The sequence below is a fragment of the Enhydra lutris genome, unplaced genomic scaffold, assembly GCF_002288905.1.
Source record: "Enhydra lutris kenyoni isolate GAN:26980312 unplaced genomic scaffold, ASM228890v2 scaffoldscaffold94, whole genome shotgun sequence".
In the NCBI taxonomy this organism is placed as follows: domain Eukaryota; kingdom Metazoa; phylum Chordata; class Mammalia; order Carnivora; family Mustelidae; genus Enhydra; species Enhydra lutris.
The window spans coordinates 2,883,811-2,907,056 of NW_019154178.1; the positions used below are offsets into that span (position 1 = coordinate 2,883,811).

Sequence of the window (23,246 nt, forward strand, 5' to 3'; positions counted from 1 at the left end):
CCTCCCTCTAGCCCCTCCCTCTCTCCTTCCTCCCCCCACCAACCCATCATTTATTTGTTGGAGAAACCTGCTCCTGTGTCCTGTAGATGTTTCCAGTGTGGGTTTCGTTGACTGCGCTCATGGTGCCGTCTCACGGTGCGGTACTGTAGCTTCATGTAGTTCCTGTGAGCTGGCGGTTTGATCTAGAAGCTTGATGGGATCCAGTTCTGATATTTTGGGCAGGAATACTTTGTAGGTGACATTGAATACTTCCACCAAGAGGCACAGAATATTAGGCTGTTTTAACGATAATCTAATCAGTAGGTGTCCCGTGAAATATCTGGGCAAGATAGTGGTTTTTCTCTTTCTTTTATTCCTTCTTCACTTATTGGGAGAATGATTTAGTCCCATATCAGCTATTTAATGGTGGGGAAATAGCATTTGGAGACTACAGTCCCTGGAAAGGTGCTCACTGCTGTCGTATTGCTAATTATTTCCACGCCTTTTCAGTGGACAGACTTAGGGAATAAATATCTTTTTTTTTTTTTTTTAAAGCAGGGTTTCACATCAGCTCATGCTGATACTTCCAACTCAAATTTAGATTTGTATGGCTATTAACTTTTTAATTTAATTTCTCAAATTTCTTTTCTCTAACGTTAAAAATCTTTGTCTGAAATAACACAGACCTAGTTGCCTTTTGCTTTTGGAAGCTCCACTTAGAGGCTGCTTCTGTGGTTCTTCAGATGATTTTGTAAAGTACTTAATATCCTGCTTAAATTCCTGTCCCTGTAAAGCACTGGCGGGGATCCTTTTGTCTGCAGCTGAAGCCTGGCAGTGTAAACGGTGTAGCAGGAGGGGTGGCTCTGGGCACCGTCTGGGAAGGACCCAGGTACCTCTCAGAGTTAAACCGACTGATCAGATGGTCTCCAGTGGGACAGCTGTTGGAGACACGTTGAGCAGAGACCTGAGTCACTCAGTTGCGTCGACGTGCAAATTCCAATTCACCAAAATTTGTGCTTCTGGTTTTCAACAGGAGTACTTTATCCCTCCTTCATCCTTTCCCCTAAATCTGACCCTGAAGAACATATCAGGTTAGGCTCAGAGCAGGTGTGTGGGATTTTGTCTAACCCGTGGACTCTGGTCACTTGAGCAAGTCTCTCGGTGGCCGCCCCATGACCACTTCAGAGCAGGTGAACTTGGGAGTTTCGGATGTGAATGTGCACGGGCAAGAAGAACTGCTACACTGGGACCAGCTTGTCACTCCAGGGGCCCAAGGACGGCCTTGAGCTGGGCTTTGGATCAGGGACAAGTCATGCGAATTGGACGTTCTCATAACTTTCCACGGCGTCTTCATCCTGAGATCTGAGCTCTCCAGCTGAGTCCTCTGGAAGTCGTGTCTTCACGGCAGAGTAGACAACCAAGTCATGCTGGGGTGAAAAGGAGATAGAGGAAGAACTGGAAAGAGAGAGGGAGGATGGGACTGGAGGTAGCAGAGGGACAGAACACAGTCAGGGACTGATACTTACCTTGTCTAGAGACGTTCTGGAGGTGCGGGCTGTGGGGGGAAATGGTCTCGCTGAACTATGGGCACTATGACCCATTCAGAACAGCCTGAGAGCTTTCCTCCAGAGACTGGAGCCACTGAAACTTTTCCATTCATGGTTATGTTTCCCACACCCCAACCCCCAACATGTCCTATGACACACGTGATTTTCTGTTTTACCATTTCTTGGTCCAGACTTCTGTAAGTTCTTTATAAGCTCCATTGATCTGTGAGGTCCCTCCTTACCACCACACCAAGAAACCTTGTTCCCTTCCTTTACCAGATGTCGCCACAGAATGTCACTCTGTTTTAACTTTTGCCTCTCTTAACATACAACACCTCCATCCCACTCCAGCCTCAGAGCACCCCCGTGATGGCCCGGCACGTCCCCATGAGAGCCTTCACACGTGTGCCCATGGGAGAACTCTGTCTCACATTACAGGGTTCTAGTTCTTACTTTCTGCGGTTTTCTAGAGGTGGAGCCGCAGTGAGAGGGAAGGCTAGCAGGAGGGATTTGGAGGATCCTACATGTTAGAAATTAAGAGTCTCAGGGAAGAGGATGAAAGTATCAGAGCCATGTAGTGATTTATGGAGACAGAGACCAAAAAAAAAAAAAATGCCTCTGGGACAATTGAGGCTCCTCTCTTTATCATCATATTCTTTCCGTTGAACTTTCAGGGTTATAGATATTTTAAATGATGTGATAGAAGCTATGTACTCACTTCCCGGGATGATAGTCATGTATGTGGACTTTGCATGCTATTTTAGGGGCTTCATGCAAACCTCAAGGAACTGGGGAAGATATCTCGCTACAGATCATTAATACGTAAAGTTCGTGAACGACAACTAGTCCTGCCACAGGGTGCTTAGGTTTAGCTTCCGTGGTGTTCTGACAAGTACGTCAAAGGAAGAGGGTGGAGAACAGCAAGTAGCCGGGCTGGCTTTGCGAGATGCCGTCAGTCAACAGAAACAATTTGGAGGCAGCTCTAATTCTACCATTCCAAAGGTTAGTGGGGATGGCGTGAGAAAGCAGAGTGACAGACAAAGCTGGTGATCTGTGTGGGTCAGATACAGTGATGGGCTCTGGGAGCACCAAATACAGCAAGACAGAAGACCTGGTCTTAGCTTTGCCTTTTTCAGGATTTGTGATCATTGGGAGCAATGATGTTTGACATCATTTGTAAAAGAAGTTCAAGATCAGGTTACAATTGAAATTTCTACGAGACACAAAGATACTGGGGATTTTAAATTCCCAAGTGAGGTGCCATCGTTGGAAAAGCAACCTATGAAATGGGAGAGAGAGAAACCACATATCTGATAAGGGGTTAATATCCAAAATACATAAGGAATTCACACAACTCAATAGCCAAAATATTACTACTAACTTAATTTAAAAAATGGGCAAAGAACAGTCATTTCTCCAAGGACATACAGACGGCCAACAGATAATGAAAAGGTGCTCAACATCACTTATCGTTAGGGAGATACAGACAAGACCACCATGAGATGTGACCTTACACCTGTTAAGATGGCGGCATTAAAAAGGCACGGATGGCAAGTGCTGGTAAGGATGTGAAGAAAAGGGAGCCCTCCTGTACCGTTGGTGGGGCTGTAAGGCAGTGCCACCACTGTGGAGAACCATATGGAGGGTCTTCAAAAAACTAAGAAGAGAACTACTGCATGATCCAGCAACCTCACTTCTGCGTATACATGCACGGAATTGAAGTCGGGGTCTTGAAGAGATGTCTGGACGCCATGTTTCCTGCCACATTGTTCATGTAGTCAAGAAATGGGAAGAACCTAGGTGTCCATTAACAGATGAATAAAGAATATGTGATACACACACACACACACACACACACACACACACACCCATAGTAGAGCATTATTCAGCCTTAAAAAGGAAGGAAATCCTGACATTTTGACAACAGGGATGGACCTGGAAGTTGCTGTGCAAAGTAAAATAATCCAGGCACAGAAAGGAAAATACCGTATGTCCTCACTTCATATGTGCGATCTAAAATAGGCAAACTCATAGAAAAAGACAGTAGAACAGTGGTACCCAAGGGCTGTGGGGAGGGGCAGCGGAAGTGACGGCCACAAGGCAAAAAGTTGAGTCACGCAAGATGGACAAGCTCCACACAGCATCATGCCTCTAGCTGACGACGCTGGATTGCACACTTGCAATGCGCTAAGAGGGTAAATCTTACGTTAAGTGTTTTAACATGCACACACATAATAAGAGTAATAATGTGGGTGGAAGAAAACTCTGAGAAGATACATATGCTTGTGGCCTTGATGACGCTGATGGGTTCACTGGCGTACGCTTCTCCCTACATCACCCACTTTTATACATTAAATAGGTACAGCCTTTTTCCATGTCAGAGAAAGTGGTGAGCTACTTACGATATGCAAGAACATGGATGAGGGGCAGAGCGTTCTGTTAGGGGACAGAAGCTAGACAAAGGGACTACGTTACATATGATTCTATTTACAGGAAATTGTAGAGAAGCAAAACTCTAGGACAGAAAGAGGGTCAGTGGTGGTCAGCACGGAGCTGGAAAAGTTATCTGCAAAGGAGCAGGAAGGGACTTTCTGGGGTGCTGGAAATGCCCCAGGTCTTGAAGATGGTGGTGGGTCTGGGCCTGGATACGTTGGTTAGCATTAATCAAATTGTGCGTCTAAAATTAGTGAATAATACTTTGTATGCAGGTTATACCTCAATAAACCTAGTTAAAACAATAAATTTGAGTAGAAGAGGAACTCGAGTGCATCACAGTATGATTATAAAGCTTGTGTCTCAGTGATGCGTTAGTACTGGTGTGTGTGCATGTTCCCACTGCCTGACAGTAAAAATACTTGAGATCCACCAGTCTAGAAGGATGAGAGCGCGGACATGCAGCTGGTGGGATTACCAGGACATTGCTGGAGCAGCAGGGACCTGAATCCCCGGGTGTTCCCAGGGACAGATGGGGTTCAGCTTGGACAGACGAGAGTGTATCCAAGGAAGCCCTGTCCAGTAGGGCTGATGGGTACCAGGGGACTCCAGCGGTAGGAAGCTGGATGTGAGTGCTGGGGTGTGAGGACACTAAAGGGTCACAAACAGCTACAGGGATTGGAGATGTCCAACGGTGCCAAAGGAGCTACGGGAAGGAGCATCCAGCAGGGAACCTCAGAAGAGAGCGTGCACACACCTCCTGGGGAGGGCCCACTTCTGCACCTGCCGGACAGACAGGTGGACGCCAGCTCCCAAGCACCAGCTGAACGCGTCCTTCCCTGCTCAGGTCCCCAGTGCCCTCCAGGCCAGTGAGGGGTGGCCAGCCCCAGAAACAGAGAAGCCAGCTCCATCCTGCCCTCCTGCCCCCGCCCGCTCCCATCCTGAAATTTGCCTGAACCAGTGGAGGGCTGAGTGTTCTTGCTGCTGAATGGTGACTGTGCCACACAGTGCCCACCTGCTGTCCGTCACCTGAGAGATTGGAGAATGTGTTGAAAAGTCTGTGCGGCCAAAATGTTCATCTGACGTGGCCGGGAAGATCTCCCACAGAGTCAAGTTTCAAGAAATGGTGGGAAACACCATTTTTGTGATTTGTACCAGGTCTTACTTGTCCAGGATATCGATTACACAGGGTTGTTTGTATAGACTCACCGAGCATTTGTCTATGTATACGTACATTGTGGGAACACGTCTCTGTAAATACGTATAAATACACATAGTAGTGGGAACACGTCTCTGTAAATGTCCTCACCACATAGTAGGGGGCTTATAAACCTCATCACTTGATTACTTAATTCATCATTTAAAAGACATTTTCAGGGGCGCCTGGGTGGCTGAGTCGGTTAACCTCTGCCTTCAGCTCAGGTCATGATTCTGGGGTCCTGGGATGGAGCCCTGCGTCAGGCTCCCTGCTCCACAGGGACTCTGCTTCTCCCTCTTCCCCTGCCCTCACTGGCTTGTGCATGCTTTCTCTCTCAAACAAATAAATAAATCTTTAAAAAGGGGAAAAAAATTCATACATACATTTTCACGATGATGGGAGATGTTCAGTTTTTGCTCTGATCATCAGCAAAGACACGTGCTGTATTTTTAGTGTCTTTTTTACTCTCTGTAGACTCTAAGCACCACTGTAGGGGGTTTTATCTGCCTTGTTTGTTGATTGACTCAGTGTATGTTCCGCAGTGCTCAGCACCCAGCATGTGTTGAATGAAGCAACAGGGTCCGCAGCCAGAATCTTCCCCAGGACTTACCGGCCCCTTCCTGTCCCAGCTGCATAAACTGGATCTCGGAGTACACCAAGTCTCCCTCTCCGACGTGCACTGCAAGGGACAAACAGCACTTTCCAGGCCACCCCTGTCAGAGGTACGCGCTGCCCGTCTCCTCCTACGCTCCTCCCCAAGCTTCTTGGATGCGGAGTGAGGTGGCGGCTTCCTGCGGGTCTGGGTTTGGGATACCATAGGACACCCGGCCTCCGCCAGGCCTCCAGGTCTTTACCTCTCCCTGGCTCCAGCAGGACGGCTTCCCTACCGGATTCCTCACCTTTGTCATATGACCACGGCAGCTCCCCTGGGGCAGGGCACCCGGCCTGGGGCGCCTTTTCCGGGCCTGTGGCGGGAGGGCTCCTGCGAGACAGGGAGACGCATGATCACCCCTGGCACAGCATATGGGGCCGGCAGTGGGATGGCCAGAGAGGAGGGGGCACGGGAGCACATCAGCGGAAAGCAGGGGACCAGGGACACAGAGAGGAAGGGGCATAGTGGGGCGGGGGGAACAGGAAGGGAGGGGTCAGCCGATGGCAGGGGACCGGGAGCAGGAATGCTTTAACTGGAACTTCAGCAGGTCCATATAGGGCCAGACTGTTCTTTTGAGAATGACCCAAGGACCACGGTATGGGCCGGCCACTGGGGAACAAGGCTGGCCACTCTCTGACAGCTTAGTGAGAAGCATCTCACAGACCATGATAGGAGCCATCAGAAAGTTCTAGAAGTTGTGATTTTGGTCATTTCCAGGGATGTGAAAATGCGGGCATGTAGCCAGAGGGACAGAGAGACACGGCTTGACCTAACTGTGTGAACCCACAGTTCTGCATATTCTGTTCCTGGAAGACCCGGAAGGCTGAGGCCTCACCTGGCTGAGTTTCCGGGAAAACCACGTCCTGCAAAACAAAGCAAAGGCACGTTTGTGTCAGCAGAGGGAGCTCGTTCTCAGGCAGTTCGCATGGAACCGGCCTTAGAAAGGGGGCAGAAAAAGTCAATTCAGGAAGCAGGAGAGACTGGGGCCTCTGAGAGACAAAGGGAGGGTTTTGGAGGGGTGGGGGTGGGGGTTGGGAGGGCCTGGTGGTGGGTATTATGGAGGGTGTGGACTGCATGGAGCACTGGGTGTGGTGCATAAACAATGAATCTCAGACCACTGAAAAAATAAAATTAAATTAAACAAAAAAAACCCAAAAAACAAGAAGGCGCCTGGGTGGCTCAGTGGGTTAAAACATCTGCCTTCGGCTCAGGTCATGATCTCAGCGGGGAGCCTGCTTCCTCCTCTCTCTCTGCCTGCCTCTCTGCCTGCTTGTGATCTCTGTCTGTCAGATAAATACATAAAATCTTTAAAAAAAAAAAACAAAACAGAAAAAAAAAAAAAAAAAAAAAAAAAAATAAAACAAACATGCACCCAGTCATGGATTTTTAGGAAAACGATGTGGAAAAGGATGGAACAAAATGCGTAACTGACTGGGGACATGCTGGAGACTTGATTAAGGTTCAAGGCTGTGACGATGGATGACCCCAAGAAGCCCTGAATAAGTACAGTCCGGCACACAGAGCCGGGAGGGCTGCCGGAGGACTTTGGGGAGCCTCGGTGGTCACGCCCAGAGCAGGCTCGGGCTCCTGCTCCCACTCTGGCCCTCGGAGAAGGCTTGTCTTCAAAGCAGCCCACGCCGGGCACAGGGGCGGTGCTGAGAACCACAGGATGGGTTGAACCGAATTGATTAAAACCAAGAAACAGAGTTGGGGGGTGTGGGCAATTGTTCTAGAGCCCGAACAGCATCTGTGTGCGTCACCCACACGAGGTCTCTGGCCCCTGAAACTAGTCTGAGCGCGGCCCAGGCGAGAAGCCTGTGGGAGTGCGACTCTCCCCCAGGTAGGGGAGGAGCTGTCGGGCTGGCCCTTGGGGACATGGGGTGGAGGGTTCAGGCTTTGGTGCCGGGAAGTCTCCAAGGAGGAGGAAGGCTACGGGGTAACCAGCTCCCACTCTCAGAGCCCTGTGACATACTGACTGCCCATTCGTGAAGGATGTAGGATGGGTGGCAGTGTTGTAGTTGACCCATCTGTAGGAGCCAAAAACCCGCCCAGAGAAACTGCTTGGATTAGGTTTTTGAAACTTAACATAAAAAATGGTGCTTCCTTCCTTAGCGAACCCAGCTAGTGCAAGCCGCCCTCCACCACGGCATCTGCTCCGCACAGCTCTGTGAAGGGCATAGGTCTGTGGGGTTGGGGGTGCGTAGGGGGAGACTGGGGGCCGTGCTGGGGACCCAGGTGCCTGGTGGGGATAGGGCATGGCCTCCAGCAGAGGGTAAGGGAGAGCACACACCTGAGTTCCGATGGCGCCGGGCGTAGATCCACAGGACCACTGCCAGGAGAAGGATGCTGAGCAGAACCCCAGCGGCTTTCGCAGCAATAAGACCACTTCTGTTCCCTGGAGTCCCTGGGGGCAAGAGCCTGTGTCAGCCCCAGGGGAAAGGGCCGTGATGCCCTGGCACCTTTCCTCAGCACAGCTGGGGTCCTGAGCCCAGGAGGGAGGAGTCTAACAGACGAGGAAAAGCCAGGGCTGGTGCACACAGGAGGCCACCTTCTGGTCTGGGCAGCCTGGCCTGAGCCTGAGCGGCAGGACAGGACTCTGTGCTCTGGTAGGGGGTGTAGGCTGAGGGTGGGGGACCGTGCCAGAGGAGGAGAATGTAGCCAGCTCCCTCCACCGACCCACCGACATCAGTTCAGAATTAGCATTTAAGGGAAATTCCTCTCTTTCTCTGTATGTCCCATCTTCTAGTAATCTGGCCTCTTGGGAATTTCCCCAGGCCACCTGGGAAGATATGATATGATGCTGGTGTGTCAGCCCCTCACGTAGGACCGGCACTGCCTACTGGGCCCTCAGGGAACCAGCAGCACCATTACAAGACCACAGTGGGACCCCTCAGGGAAACAGCATGGTCTCCATCCTCACAGAAGCCCCAGAGGGGATGAGAGATGCTGGTGAGGCTTCTGACTTTCTGTTGGGTCCGTTCTCCTATCTTCTCATTCAAAAGACTTCTTTTGGCAGATTCCTTCATTCACTGAGCAGACATCTACGGAGTCCTGCCAGGTGCCAGGCCTTGAGGACAGAGCAGTGAAGAGGACAGTGGGGTTCCTGCCCTCCAGGGGTTTATAGTCCAGAGGGGAGGCAGATAATAAATGCATAAATACATTTGTGGAAAAGCAAACACGAATAGAGGGTCAGAGAGTGGGGGTAGAGGTGCTTTGCATGCAGATCCTTGGTCCCCAGGTAAACCCAATTCAGACTTCAGATGCCAACGCCACAGACTTACACAGACAGCATCCATGGATCAGAACGACGCTACCACTGGCGATTTTGCCGTTTATGGCACGGTGTCCTGCACCTGTGATTCCTGCCACAAAGTAAGCACTCGGTACACATGGCCACTGGCTGTCGGTGACATTTCTGTCTCCATGTTTCCCTTCCTGACAAAATCAACAAACCCAGCCTGACCTATGAGTGGTTCCGCCTGCAGGCAGTAGCTCATGGGGGTCGTGAGCCCAGCCTCCCCACCATGGCAGCCAAACCAGGGGAGAGATCCGCGGACAGGGCAGCTGGGCTGCTGTGTCCTAGAGAGCAACTTTCCCCTGCTGGGTTGCCTGCTGGGGCAACCACGTGTGCAAAAAACAGAGTCAGCCAAGGTCAGACAGACCAGTGATGAGCAGGAGATTGACTCAATGAGAAACCCTCCCGCCAAAGAAAGCCCAGGCCACATGGTGTCACTGGTGGGTTCTTCCAAACACTTAAACAAGAGTTAACACTGAGTCTTCCACAAAACTGAAGAGAAGTGAACACTTCCAAACTCATTTTTTGAGGCCAGCGTCACCCTGACACCAAGGTCAGATAAGGACACCACGAGAGAAGTACAGACCAATATGGCTCATGAAAACAGAAGCAAAGATTTCCAAAGAAGATGTGTGAGTGGCCAGTGGGCACATGACCAGGGGCTCGATGTCACCGGTCATCAGGGAAACACAAGCCTAAGCCACAGTGAGATATCGGCTCACATCTGTGAGAATGACCCTTATCAGAATGACAAGAAGTAACAAGTGTTGGTGAGGACATGGAAAAAGGAGCCCTTCGCGCCCCGTTGGTGGGAACGTAGGCTGGTGAGCCACTATGGAAAACAGGATGGAGGTTCCCCACAAAGTTAAAAATATGATCCGGCAATCTCTCTTCTGGGGATGTATTTGAAGAAAGTGAAATCATTATCTGGAAGAGAGTGCCCCCCCATATTCACTGAAGGGATTAGGGTCCTTACAGAAAGGGACCCCACAGACACCTCTCTCTTTCTCTCTTTCTCTCTCTCTATCTCACCCCTCTCACACCTGCTCCAGGAAGGCAGCTGTCTGCAAGGAAGAGGGTTCCCCCCAGAACCTGACCACACTGGCACCCTGACCAGACTTCCGGCCTCCAGGGCTATGAGAAATGAATTTCTGTTGTTAAAACCGCATGAGCCAAGACAGCCCCCCTTAGCCGGGTGCTCCCAGCAACTGCAGACTTTCTCTGCTGCTAGAAATTCTCCCGTTTCTGAGCACAGAGATTTTGCATAAGGTCCACGAATAAAAAAGATCTGGTGAGAAATTCCCGCTCTGCCATATGTCCCCCGAATCCTTGGCATCTGCTTCATCTCTGAGATCATCTGCTTCCTTAACAGAGGACGACGTCTGCCTTGCAGGGTCATGCAAGCCGGGCCAGTGACATGTGTGAGCCGCCGGCTGGCCGCCCAGAGCACAGGGGGTCGATGCGTTCTACTGACCTTACATCCAAAGGGAAGGTGAACGCCTTCACACACGTGTGCATTTCCAACAGGTTCCTCACTGCCCTCTTCAGGGAGTGCAGCCTTGGGGTCCCCGAGGACATCTTTCAGTACAAGAGGCTTCCTGGAGAAACAGGTCTCCCCTCGTCAGAGCCCCTCTGGGTTTCCAGGCCAGCACGTCTTGGTGGTGGTGGTGGTGGCCCTCAGCAGCTGGTCTCTCTGTGGCTCTTCTCCCTCCTGAAAGGCCATCCGTATGACACGAGGCCCCATCTCTGCCCGTCTGTGCTGGGAATCTCAGCCACTCTCACTGTTCACTGAGAAATTTCCAGATCGAGAGGCAGACAGTCCCATGGTATCCGCTGGTGGGAAGACCTACCTGGGGAGGTCCCCCTTGGTCACAGGACTTGCCTCGAGGGAGCTGAGGGGAAAAGGGCAGAGCAGCTGGGCTGCCCGTGTAGCACCCCTTCCCACAGCTGCTGTCCCGACAGTTCAGGGTCACAGTTCCGTCAGGGCTCAGCGCTCACAGACACAGCACCGTCCTCTGCCTGTTCAGTGTGGTGGATGGACCACGGGACTTGCCTGTGCACCACTTCTTTGGAGGACTGACGATGCCCTCTGTCTCTCCGAGCTAAATGATTGTCTGGAGGTGTGTTCTTTGTGACCTTGTGAACGATACCAAATCTTTCTGGGCTTTGTGCTCCTTTTCTTAGAATGGAGATACTGATATCCTGGTCTTCTGGGATTGATACTCTGGTTTCTAAAATGATGTGTGTAAAATTCGCTTACTCTGTACATATTTACTGAATGCCACATATGGGCTAAGCCCTAGTCCAGCCACCGGCGATACAACAGTGGTCAAAATAAAGACTTGCCTTCGTGAGGCGAGTATGGGGGGAGTGGGAGGGACAGAGACATGGCATGGAGGCCAGGGATAAGTGCTTCGAGGAAGAATCCAGGGGGTTCTGGGGAAGGGGTGTCAAGGTGAAGGGCTCCTGTATTACACAGGTGGTTTGGAAAGGTCTCCCTAAAAAGGGGAGTAGAACCTTGGGGGAGATGAGTGGTGAGCACGAGAATATTATGGAAGAGAAGTGCAAAGTCCCTGAGGTGGGACCATGACTGGAAGGCTTGAGGAGGAGACAGGAGGTCATGGTGACCAGAGCGGAGGAGGGAAGGGGAGGGTGGATGGAGAGCAGGACCTCGGGGGCCACTGAGGATGATGGCTGTCCCTCTGGAGCCGGCAGGAAGCCAAGAGAGGATTTCGTGCAGAAAAGCAACGTGACTTAGAGGTTCCTTCTGATGCTGCACTGGGAGTAGACTGTGGACAGCTGTGGTGACTCAGTAACCCAGAAAGGAGCCCAGGGGCTTGGGTCAGGAGGTGGCCGAGGAAGTGGGAGGAATCAGTCACCTCCGTGCTGTGTCCTAAAGGTAGAGCCAGCAGGATTGGCAGCGGCTTTGACGTGGAAGACAAAGTAAGAAGGAAAGTCAAGAACGAAGCCCAGAGCTTTGGCCTAAGCAAGGGGGGCGGGGTTCGTTTACCCAGGGGCTGCGTCGCACGGGATCGGATTGCCGCGAACACCAAGACTGTGTTTCTGGATGAGTCGCGTTTGCGATGGCGCTTAGCCGCTCCCGGGGGGCACTTGATTTAAGCGCTTGGTTGGGCGGGTTTTGAGCTCAGGCTAGAGGTCTGGGCTGTAGGTGGAGTCGGGAATCGTAAGTATACAGAAGTCAAACGTGCATTTGAGGTCAGTAGACAGGATGGCACGATGCAGACAGTGGGCACAGACGGGGAGGTCTGAGGACAGAGACCCGCGTGCCCCTGGTCCAGAGCTGGAGATCCAGGGAGGACCTCATGAGGGAGCCTGGCAGGAGAGTCTGACAGATGGGCAAAGGACCAAGAGCAAGCCACGTCTGAGAAGTCAGGGAGGAACGTGGTCCAAGAAGGAAGGGAGGGCCAGCTGCGTCCAAACTGGAGACAGGGAAACCGAGTTACCACTGACTTCAGCAACGTGGAGGACAGTAGACCTTCACCTGAGCGACTTTGGTGGCAGGAGGCAAGGCCGGTGCTGACAGGGCGAGAGGGGGTAGAAGTGGAGGGAGTGAGTGGGGTGACTCTCTGGAGGAGTTCACTTTCCAGGAGCCCCTCCGTGAAAGTGCTATTGGAGGGCAGGGGTGTGACCGAGCCTGACGGAGAGGGGACTGAAGGTCGACAGGGCCACGAGGGCTGCATGGGAGCCTGGCTTGTGTGGCTTCCTGGGGACAGAGTAGGGGAAAGCAGAGGCCAGAACTGTGGGACGCAGCGGAAGGCTTGTCCCCTTAGCGCAGGTGACTGGGCTCTGCCCGTTGGCTTCTCGGCCTGTGAGGGGTCGGGCCCTGAGGCTGTCAGGCCTGTAGAACGGATGAAGCAGGGCCTGTGGCCGGCTGTGTTGGTTTGCGGGGACGGTGGACGTGCTGTGATGAGTCACGGAGAGGCGAGGACCCTGAGGGCCCGTTAACCAGCTAATGCTGCTCTTGGACACCAACCCGTGATGCAGCAGAGTGCACACACGTACCATCGTCTCCAGCCCGCGAAAAGGCTCCTGGCCAGCACTCCATCCCTGGAGAACCTCACCACGACCCGAGTGTTAGTATTTGTGTTTAGAAACTGCCTGTCGCACTGTCTCAATAACAAAATGCGGGTCACATGTGTTCTGTTAGGTTCTAAGTTTGGCTGAGATGATATATGTAAAGCCTCCAGCAAATAAACAGGAAATACTTAACAAAAAAAAAAAAAAAAAGAAGAAGAAAGAAAGAAAGAAACTGCCTGTCACCACGGAAATTGGCAAAATGGAGCCAGAAAGAGGAGAACCACCAGGAGGGCTGGCCGTGCCCACCCCTAACCTGAGAGCGCTGACCGTTCTGAATGAAGCCCATGGAGACTCAGCCTTACCTGTGACGGTGACGTTCAGGGCCCCGCTGCAGGCGAGGCCGTGGCCGTTGTCTGCTGTGCAGTAGTACCACCCCGTGTGACTCCCCACGACAGCAGGGATCTCCAGCTCTGCTCTCTGGGAACGCTGACGCGTGCTCCCCAGACGCTCCCCCGTGTCCTCTCTGTGCCAGGAGAACGTGGTGTCCCCTGTGCCTTCAGCCACAGAGCAGACGAGGACCAGACGCTCCCCTGCAAGCACGTGGCCCCCCTGGGGCTTGGTCTCCAGGAGCACAGCAGACACTGGGACACCTGCGTGAACACGAGAGGACAGGTGAGGGCAGGTGAGGGCCACCGGGACATCTGTGTGAGCACAAGAGGGCGGCTGAAGGCAGGTAAGGGCCGCCGGGACACCCGTGTGAACATGAGAGGGCCAGGGAGGGTCTGTGGGGGGAAGGCAGGGCTGGCATGTTGGATGGGGCTCTGTAGCCCATAGACTGTGGAGTTCCGAGCTAGAACATCACCAGATTTAGTAGTTCCTGACACACGAGGCCACTGGAGAGAAAACCTGGCTACCCCTGGAGAAACCTTTGAGTTTTGTCTGAGGTCCTGCCTGGCAGTCTGGATTGTCTGCAGGGACAGGTAGCCGAGAGAGTGGTCCCCCTGGAGCCGGGCTGGATCACACCCATTTCCAGGAGTCGTGCTTGGTCCCTGAGACAAGACGATACTTACCATATTTACGTTTACCTGTGCATCCTTCTCTTGTGCGTCGCACTTGGCTGGCACGCCCATCATTTGCTGCTGTTGATGAGGAAGAGGCTGAGGCTTATCTCCTCAGTGGTTTGTCCCAAGATCTGGCCTTCTAGAATGTGTCAGCTCAGGGCACCTTATTTCTTGGTTTTGTTTGTTTTCCCTAACTCTCGAATCTAACTTCACGAACCACCTCTATGATTTCGAGGTGCTGGAGTTCCAAAGGAAGTCTGAGTTTTTAGGCAGATAGTGGTGGAAACGAGCCCTGTAATTCTATTATTGTACCTGACACCAGGGCCAGCCTGCGTCCATCAGAATGACCAAATCCATCTGTGCTGGGTGGTCCCTCCCTGCCCAGGGCCATGGGGAGCCGCAGGGGAGGGTGCCACAGCCCTGGCTCTCTGCCACTTGGACACTCACCGTGCACACGGACCTGCAGGGGGTGGCTGCGTTTGCGGATGCTGGAGACGGCTTCCGAGGCCTCACACCAGTATGACCCCGAGTCCTCCCTCCAGATGACTGTGATCTGGAGTTCCGGAGACCTGCTCCAGTTCGATAACATGACCCCATGGTCCCTGAAGAAGATGAAGGACAGCAGAGCGTCCGACCGCTCGAGGGGCAGCTGCGTCCGACAGCTCAGGTTTACAGAGCCACCCTCCATGGGCTGGGGGGGTATGACTTCCAGCTTTGGTTGTGGAAATAGTTCTGGAGAGAAGAGGGAAACCAAGTTCTCAGGATGCGGCACTTAGAGCCCCAAGATGGGCAGGCTTGGCTGCTTGGTTCTAGGAAACTTCAGACAGGCACACGGCAAGACAGAGACTCGTTGACCCCGCTATCCCGTTGTCCTTCGGCAGCTCCCAGTGCAGTGACCCCGCTGTGTCTGCTGGAGGACCTACGGCTGTCCTTATCCGGAGTTGGGGCGCTAACGTACGGATCCCCCATCAGGCCCTCCCCGCCCCGACATGAGACGAAGGGCGTACCTTGAATGTTAACATATCTGGCACTTGACCTGTGTGGGTAACGATTTCCCTGCAGAAATCCAGAGCATCCATAAAAGCCACTGTTGTTCAGACTTGCTTGTGGTATCACAAGGTCTCGGGCTTCCGGAGAGGAGGAGACAACTTTCCTGTTCCAGCTGTACGTCACAGTGCCCAGTTTCTCTCCCTGCCTCACTCGGCATCGCAGAACGAGCGTGTCACCTTCAAACACGGAGGCCGGAGCCTGAAGGACGAGCCGTTCTGGAAAGCACAGAGACCAGCGCCTGTCACTCAGGGACACCCCCTTCCTCCGTGCAGCTCGGCTCACGAGGCCCGACTGGCTCTCTTTTCTCTTCCACAGGATTTAGGCTCCGGCCCAGGCTCACTCGTTTCTTCCCAATCCTCATGACCTGTTTCTTAAATAAGCCCCAAACACTCCAGCTCGACCCCTGCTTCCTACTCTAGGGCAGATTCATCGTATGAGGATTCTAACGTGGGGACGGAGAGCTGAGTGGGATGTGAGTGACACTCTGACATAGCTGAACACAGTTAAGGATTGCCACCAGCCTGCTCCCAGGGTCCCAGAGCGAGAGTCACTGCAGAGGAAACAGACTAGGAAGGGTCACCGCACTCGGGGGCTCGCCAGGCAGCAGGCTCGTTCTCAGACACAGACCCAGGGGTGAGGGATGGGGAATGGGGTCCCGTGAGGACATTCTCCTGCTCTTCAGCTCTGCGTGACAGGCCCGTTCTGGCCCCTCTGTCTGCGGTGACTGAGGGACGGCTTCTTCCCCGGAGCAGGGCTGTGCAGTGGTCCCAACCATTCTCTGTGAAGTAGGCAAAGCAGGACGTGAGAGCGGAGGAAGAGAGTGGAGCCCCTAAGGCGGAAAGTGGGAGTAGAGAAGGGACAGGCGCGAGAACAGGTGGGGACAGAGGCCTGAGGTGGAGACTCCCTCCTCCGAACTCTTGTCCTACACCACTTCTCACACCTGCTTGGTGCTCAGTAAGCTCATGTCCATGTCGTTTCTCCTGCAGGGGGCTGTGCATCTCTGGAGGGCCGGCACTAAGGTGGCTTCTGTTTTGAATCCCCTAAAATGAACTCCTTCCTCCGCTGTGTAAATGCACAGCGAGGTCCGCGGATTGCCATCGGACGGTGACACTCTAACGTCAACAGAAGTTCGAAAAACACCTGTAGACACGAGGAACTCTAGGACACGAAGCCGGCAGGGGTCAAGGGTTAGAGCCGCAGGAAGGACTTTGGGCCTCGCCAACTCCAGGGGACTCGGAGGTGTCAGAACCACTTCTATCGTTTGCACTAACCCACCCTCTTGCTCACCTGAAGAAAAGATCAAGCTGACACTGTCACTTTGGAGTGAGCCCCGGGCCTGGCACTTGTACATTCCAGAGACACGGGCCTTGAGGGTGTTTCCTGGGGTGTCACGTAGCACCGTTGCCCCAAGGAACCACCGGTACCATTTCATGTCCTCTGCTGCGTGGATGCGTGACGCATTGCAAGTCAGAGTCACTGTCTCTCCTCTGAAGACGGTGGTCCATGGGGGACGGAGGGAAATCACGGGTTTCGCTGCGGCTGGCAGGAAGGAGGAGACAGAGTCTGAGAAGGAGGCCTCCGTGGTCCGCACAGCAGTTGGCTGTTTCACTGGCCGGCCCCGGTGATAAACTAAGAGGAAAGAGACGTGGCTCTTCCCTGAGATGTTACTCCCTGTTGGAAACAGGCTCTCGCAGCCCTTCCCCCTGTTGCGGCCGTCCGCCGGCTGCAAGAGCCTCGTGTTGCTGGGCTGACCAGGCGGGCGCTGCTGTGCGAGGGAAGGGGACTGGAACGTGTCCTCCCGGACTCCTGTGAGAGGCAGGACGCTGGGAGCAGTTAGCGGCCACGGGATCCAGCTCTGGGTAAGGGGATGTCGGGGGACTAGAGCCAGAGGGGCTGGGAGTGCGGTGCTGTGGGAGGTTTCACCCCTGCCGGAAGGGAGCAAAGCAAGGTCAAGGTCAGGACAGGGTTTGGGGGGGAGCTCTTACAGTTTTAGTTGCCTCCCTCCCCCCCAGCTTTGCTCCCCGAGCCGTCAGGATGGCTGCAGTCGCAGCAGCTCCCACATTTAAAAAATCAATATTCGATTCAATTTGTTCTGCAAATTGCCTGTGGTAATCCAAATTCTGCGAAGCAGAAAATAAGCCAGATTATTTCCATGTGCATTATTTTGTTTTTCAAAACTAAAATCTCAATTATGGGGGTATGTAATTCACCATAAAATTTTAAGTGGAATCCCCTGAAGTGGGTTCCGTCTTCAGTACCTTGACGCTCGGATAAGGGGGACTGCCTGCGTGTAAGGACTGACAGACGGTGGCTGTTTTTAAAGCTTGAGACCTGGAGCTGTCTTGCCTTTGTCGACAAGAATGCCCGACTCGGCATTGGAAGGGGAGGTGAACCATGAGAGACTGTGGACTCTGAAAAACAATCTGAGGGTTTTGAAGGGGCAGGGGTGGGAGGTTGGGGGACCCGGGTGGTGGGTATTGGAGAGGGCACGGATTGCATGGAGCACTGGATGTGGTGCAAAAACAATGAATACGGTTATGCTGAAAATTAAAAAAAAAAATGATAAAAAAAAAAAAAAGAATGCCCGACTCGGTCTTTCAGTCACACCCGAATGTAAAGGAAGTGCCTCCCTGTGGAGGAGGCAGACACCGTAGAGGAAGCCGAGCGCCAGTTTTAGATGAAGCAGCTCGGGCTCTGTCTGGTCACACAGACGTTCCTGGGTCTCTGCGGGCCTTTTCTTTTTCAGAGGATTTTAAGATTATCCCGTGTTCCCAGTGAGCAGGGGTCGTGTTTCTCCTGGAGAGAAGAGAAATCCCCACTGTCTGTGTTCTCAGGAAGCCTCCGGGATGCGACATGGGGACCGGGCAGCAGATCTCGTGCCCGAGAGAAGGGAAACTTCTGCTGAGGGGAGCCGCCTGCTTCCTCACCAGTCCCCACTGCCCCTGCTGTGTGCTGCAGGACGGACGGCTCCTCTCGTCGGGGCCTCGTCAGTGAGGCTGGGATGGGGTCAGTGATCTCTAGCGTAAGCACGTCTGGCAGCTGATCTAAGACACTTCCTGTATTTTGTTTCTCCATCCTGGAGCTTTTAGCAAAGTCCTGTCAAGTCACAGTCTCTTCCCAGTTGGGCAGCGATGTGTGGGAAGGTCTGTGTCCACAGCACTGAGCAGGGGACTGCAGAGCCCGGAGCTGCGGGGGAGAGCGTGCGCACCTGCTGGTTGGGGCCGCACGACAGCAAGCAGCCCCCAGGATGAACTCGGTGCTCTTGAAGGGATTTTCAGGGAAGACCACAACACCTGGAGAGCCTTCTGCTGGCCCAGGAAGGCTGGGGTCCCTGATGACCGGAGGACAGGCGCTCAGAGGCATCATGATCTGAGCTCTTCGCAGGAAAATGTCTACACAGCGTGCTGGAGTGTCGGGTGGTTGCATGCGGTTGTGGCCATGCCGGGCTGGGCCAGGGAGGGTGGAGGAGCAGAGCTCTTTGTGCCCTGGGTCCCCAGCTCCGACCGCACTGGGGTCTCAGCCTATTCCCAGTGTCCCTCCAGGGTCTGTGTTCTCGGTCAGGTTGGCCAGCACCCCACATCAGGTGGGGGCACACCCGTCCTTGACCTCTGTGTCCTGCGTCCCAGGCCCCCAGTTTCACCCGACACAATGGCGGGTTTGGCTCGAGAGTGTGACTCAGCTCCTAGGGTCCGGGTGTCAGGACAGGGTGACACTGCCCTGCCTGAAGTCCTCAGGACAAGGACACGGGGACCAAGCCCCCCTTACCAGCATTCCTTCCAGAAATGGTCACTAGAATATCTAGAAACAGAAGAAAGGAAAAGGGGACCTACTTACCGAGCTCTCCAATGACCGGCGCTGCAAGAGAGGGGAGGGCCACGGTCAGCGCAAAGAACGGAGCTGAGCCCTCCCACCCGGAGAGCCCACGGCCTGCCCCACTCCATCCGAGGGTGGGAGAGGAGGGCCCAGCTCCACCCCCGGAGAAGCCAGGGCCACCGAGGCTTGAGGCTGAGTGGCGTGGTGCTGGGCAGGCTGTGGAAGGCTCCCCAGCCTCCCTCTCCTCATCGGTCACACAGGGACCATAAAAGTGACCTTGTAGTCTTATTTCAATGAGTTGAGTTAGTAAGTCTTCTGCTGATGGCCACCATCACTGTCTGTCAAGACCCGACCATGCTGCGGCTGCCGCCGCCCCTTGGCTTCACTGTCTCCCTGCCTGGAATGTCAGTCTCCTTCAGTACCAGGGAAAGCCAAGTCATACCCAAGCCCTCACACCCCGAGGAAAGCCACCTCCTCCATGAAGTGTTCTTGGAGCCTCAGGGCTGCGGTGCCCTCACTCTGCTCTAGGCTAAGAACACCGCGATCACAGCTCTCCGGGACTGGCAATCAGACATGCGGCGCGGGACGGGGGCTAGCAGCGCGGTCCTGGTGTCACAGGTGGGTCCGCGTCCCGACCTGGCCACTGCACGGAGCTTCAGGCAAACGACTATCTCTGTGCCTTGGCTCCCTTACCTGCAAAATGGGATTTATAGCAGTTCCAGCTCCTTGATTATTAGATGATTGGGCAGATCAATACATGTGATGCTCTTAGAAGAGTGTCTGGTAAAGCCAGGGCTCAGCAATTAATTATTAATTACTATCAGCAAGAATGAATAATTATCACACATTATCTTGACCCACAGTGTAATATTTTTGCGTGGGTTTTCAAGTCAAATGCTCTTGCATTTGTCCTTTGATTTCCTCACCAGAAGGTCAGCTTTTGGGGGCAGAGATTGTCCTCTGTGTCCCTGTGTCCTCCCACTGCCCAGCACTGCACTGGGCCCGGCATCCCCCTTCATTCACTTTTCACCGAGTCCCCATGATGGGCAGCCACACTAATAACTCTTCTTTTAGTTGGGGTCTGGACGTGCCGCTGGGCATAAGACAGACACACTTCATAACTCTGTAGTGTACCACTGGCTGACAGGTCTTTGCTTCCCTCATTGGAGCTACTAGGAAACCTGTGCCTCACTTAGGCAAAGATTGAAAACTGGTACAGAAGCAGGGGGAAATAATCCAAAGGAAACCACCTTATTTCTGCTCCACTCATGCTTTCTGCAGTTATTGGAGCAGACATGATTGTGGGCTACAGAGAAGGAATGACCATCCCCAGTAGAAGCTCAATCCTACGTCAGCTCACAATCAGGATACTCACACAGATTCCGCACATCCTTCAACCTTCATGATCTGTGATTAGGGGAATGACAAAACCTAACTGTAGATTTTTTTTTAAAAGATTCTGTTTTAAGTCATCTCGACACCCAACGTGGGGCTCACACTCACAACCCTGAGATCAAGAGTCAAACGCTCTACCGACTGAGCTGGCCAGGTGGCCCCTAACTGTAGATTTTTTTTACATGGAAAAATAAGCCCACTTCTGGAGTAGGAGGAAGTTGTTGTGGGCAATTAGAAACAAGTGACGGATGTGCTTTTGGAAATCAAGTCTCCCAGGCCCTCCATATCTTCCCCTTTGCTCATTCCCTGTGGTTCTGAAATAAGAGCATAACCCATTTGTGCCACAGCCCGCCGGCGAGGCGTTTGCTCATGGATTGGCCCCGTCTCCTCCCGGAGCAGAGGCTTCCCCTCCAGCACTTACCGAGGACGAGCAGAGATGCCCACAGGAGCATGGGAGCGTGCCCCGGGATCCCGAGGAGCGGCAGCGCGCACAGGGGCCCGTCTCGGCCCGCAGCCAGCGCAGCAGGTGCTTCTGAGAACAGCTCACAGCAGTCACGAAGTGAAAAGGGAAGTAGAAGAATCTTTCTTAAAATACCGGCATCATGGGCCCCGATGTCAGAGACTCCCGGTGACAAAAGTCACTATTTAACAGAAATACTGCTCTGACTTCTTGGTGTGAAAAGCTTCCTAAAGCTTTAGTTACCGTATTTTCAGAAATTCCAGCCACTTTCTCCCAAGGACGACGCAACACCTTCTCTCTGCTTCCAGATACCAGGCAAAACTGCAGTCCTGCTGAGATTCACATAATCCAAGGATGAACCTGAATCACGCCAGAGCTGGAGGAGTTCTGTTTCCTTCTTTCTTTCCTTCCTTCTTCCTTTCCTTCCTTTCTCCTTCCTGCCTCCCTCTCCTCTTTCTTTCTTTCTTTCTTTCTCTTTCTTCCTTTTTTCCTTTCCTTCTTTCTTTCTCTTTCTTCTTTCTCTCTTTCTTTCTTTCTTTCTTTCTTTCTTTCTTTCTTTCTTTCTTTCTTTTGTTCCTTCCTTCTTTCTTTCAGATTTTATTTATTTATTTGACAGTGAAAGAGGGAACACAAGCAGGGGGAATGGGAGAGGGTGAAGCAGGCTTTCTGCCAAGCAGTGAGCCCAATGTGGGGCTCGATCCCAGTACCCTTGGGATCATGACCTGAGTCAAAGGCAGATACCCAACAGTCTGAGCCACCAAGGCACCCCAAGAGGTTCTCTTCCCGTGCAGAAAGACTCTCCTCTGAACACTCAGGCCTCTGCTGGACCACGTGCAGCCGACCATCCATATACGATGAACCACAAGACAGTTCATCACCTGTCTGATGTATATGAAAATATCTTGACTCATTTGTCTCGGAGGAAGTGACCGACTTTGATCTGATTAGAAGGTAGAGTGCAGCATGAATTATAGCCCCATCTCGCTCTTCCTGGAGAATGGACTGTAACATTTCTGACTTAGTGTTCTAGAATCTAAAATCTGTTACAGGAACGTTTCGACACATGCACAGGGATTCTAGAACGGTATGATATGCACGGGGCCGGGGCTGGGAGTGCAGTGGTAAGTAAGCCTCCGTACACTTTCACTCTGGTGGGGCAGGCAGAAGAGGGAGTTAGCTACAGAGTGGGAAGTGCTCTGATAGCTCAATAGGAGGGAAGTCTAACCCAATTCTGGAGACCCAGGAGAGCTTTTTCAGTGGAAGTGACACCTGACTTGAGAAGGAAGCATTCTGGGACACAGTGATGAGCATGGGCAAGGGTGGAAAGTGGTCACCGTCACCGTCATCCTCACCCTTGAGACACCCATGAGTAAATGACCCTTGATCTTTCCGTGAGTGGAAGACATCAGAGGATGAGTTATGAGTGGTCGGTATTGCTCTAATAGAACAACGTGCTTCTGCGCACCTGCCCTAGCTTCTTTCTCTAACGAGGGCTTATATGAACATTGATTATGTTGCAGGCAATGTCCAGGACCTGAGAAGCATAGTAAGATGAATAAACTACATTTTTTTCAAGACTTATACAATGTGGTAAGAGCCACAGCAGCCATAGACATCAGGCGCTCTGGGGACATACAGGGTGTCAAGGCGGCATCTGGCCCTTCGTCACCTAGCCCTCTGACCTCTCTGCCCTGTCTCAGCGGCCCTCAGTTGTCTCAGGAAGGCTGAGATGAGATGCTTCTGGATGCAAATTCTGGCCCTGCCCCTATTTGTTCATGTGACCTTGGTCAAGTAGCCAATCAGCATCCTTGGGGCCCACTCTCAGCACTGGGACAAAGGAGGTGAAGGTGATAACCGCTTCGGGAGGATGCTGGTACCAAAGTATGTGCGAGGGCAGTGACGCTGCAGAGCTTGTGGCCCAGAACCCGGCACGCTGTGAACAGTGTCACTATGACTCTTTTAGGGCCAGGAACTGGGACCGATACAGTTTTCAACCAACAAGCGTGGTTTACACACGTGGGGAACTTGAACATTATTGGTTGACCAAGACCTGAGGGGAAGTTGAAGTCCTATCCTGTTCCCTTGTTTCTGGCATCAGTTTTGTTGAATGAGTGGATTTTAATTATCAAATGAAATTTTGCATTCTTGACATGAGATAAGATGTCCAAACACACAAGTCATGTTACAATCAACTTCCAAAGATGTAAATAGTTTAAATAAGTCAAGTACTATTTTTCATTTTTGTGTTTGAGTCACTGAAATGGATGCTTCAGTTCCTGGCCCCGAAACTGTGGTTTCATTTCGAAATATCAGCCATGGGTTGCG

General features: G+C 52.6%; 1 protein-coding gene across 2 annotated transcripts; it reads right to left on the reverse strand.

Annotated features, from left to right (window-relative positions):
* Positions 1–17: 17 nt before the first annotated feature.
* Positions 18–21,307, reverse strand: LOC111138854 (Fc receptor like 4). 2 transcript variants are annotated; one of them, XM_022490773.1, is made up of 12 exons: positions 20,883–21,307; positions 19,088–19,108; positions 16,541–16,792; positions 15,211–15,468; positions 14,651–14,935; positions 13,505–13,792; positions 8,100–8,213; positions 6,645–6,672; positions 6,057–6,139; positions 5,768–5,836; positions 1,506–1,534; positions 18–1,376 (listed from the first exon to the last, which is right to left on the reverse strand). In XM_022490773.1, exons 1-12 carry the CDS (start codon positions 20,911–20,913, stop codon positions 1,290–1,292), a joined length of 1,545 nt encoding a protein of 514 aa, XP_022346481.1. In that variant the 5' UTR covers positions 20,914–21,307; the 3' UTR covers positions 18–1,289. The 2 variants fall into 2 exon arrangements, with proteins under 2 accessions (XP_022346481.1, XP_022346480.1); XM_022490772.1 differs by having other exon boundaries at positions 18–1,406.
* Positions 21,308–23,246: the final 1,939 nt, after the last annotated feature.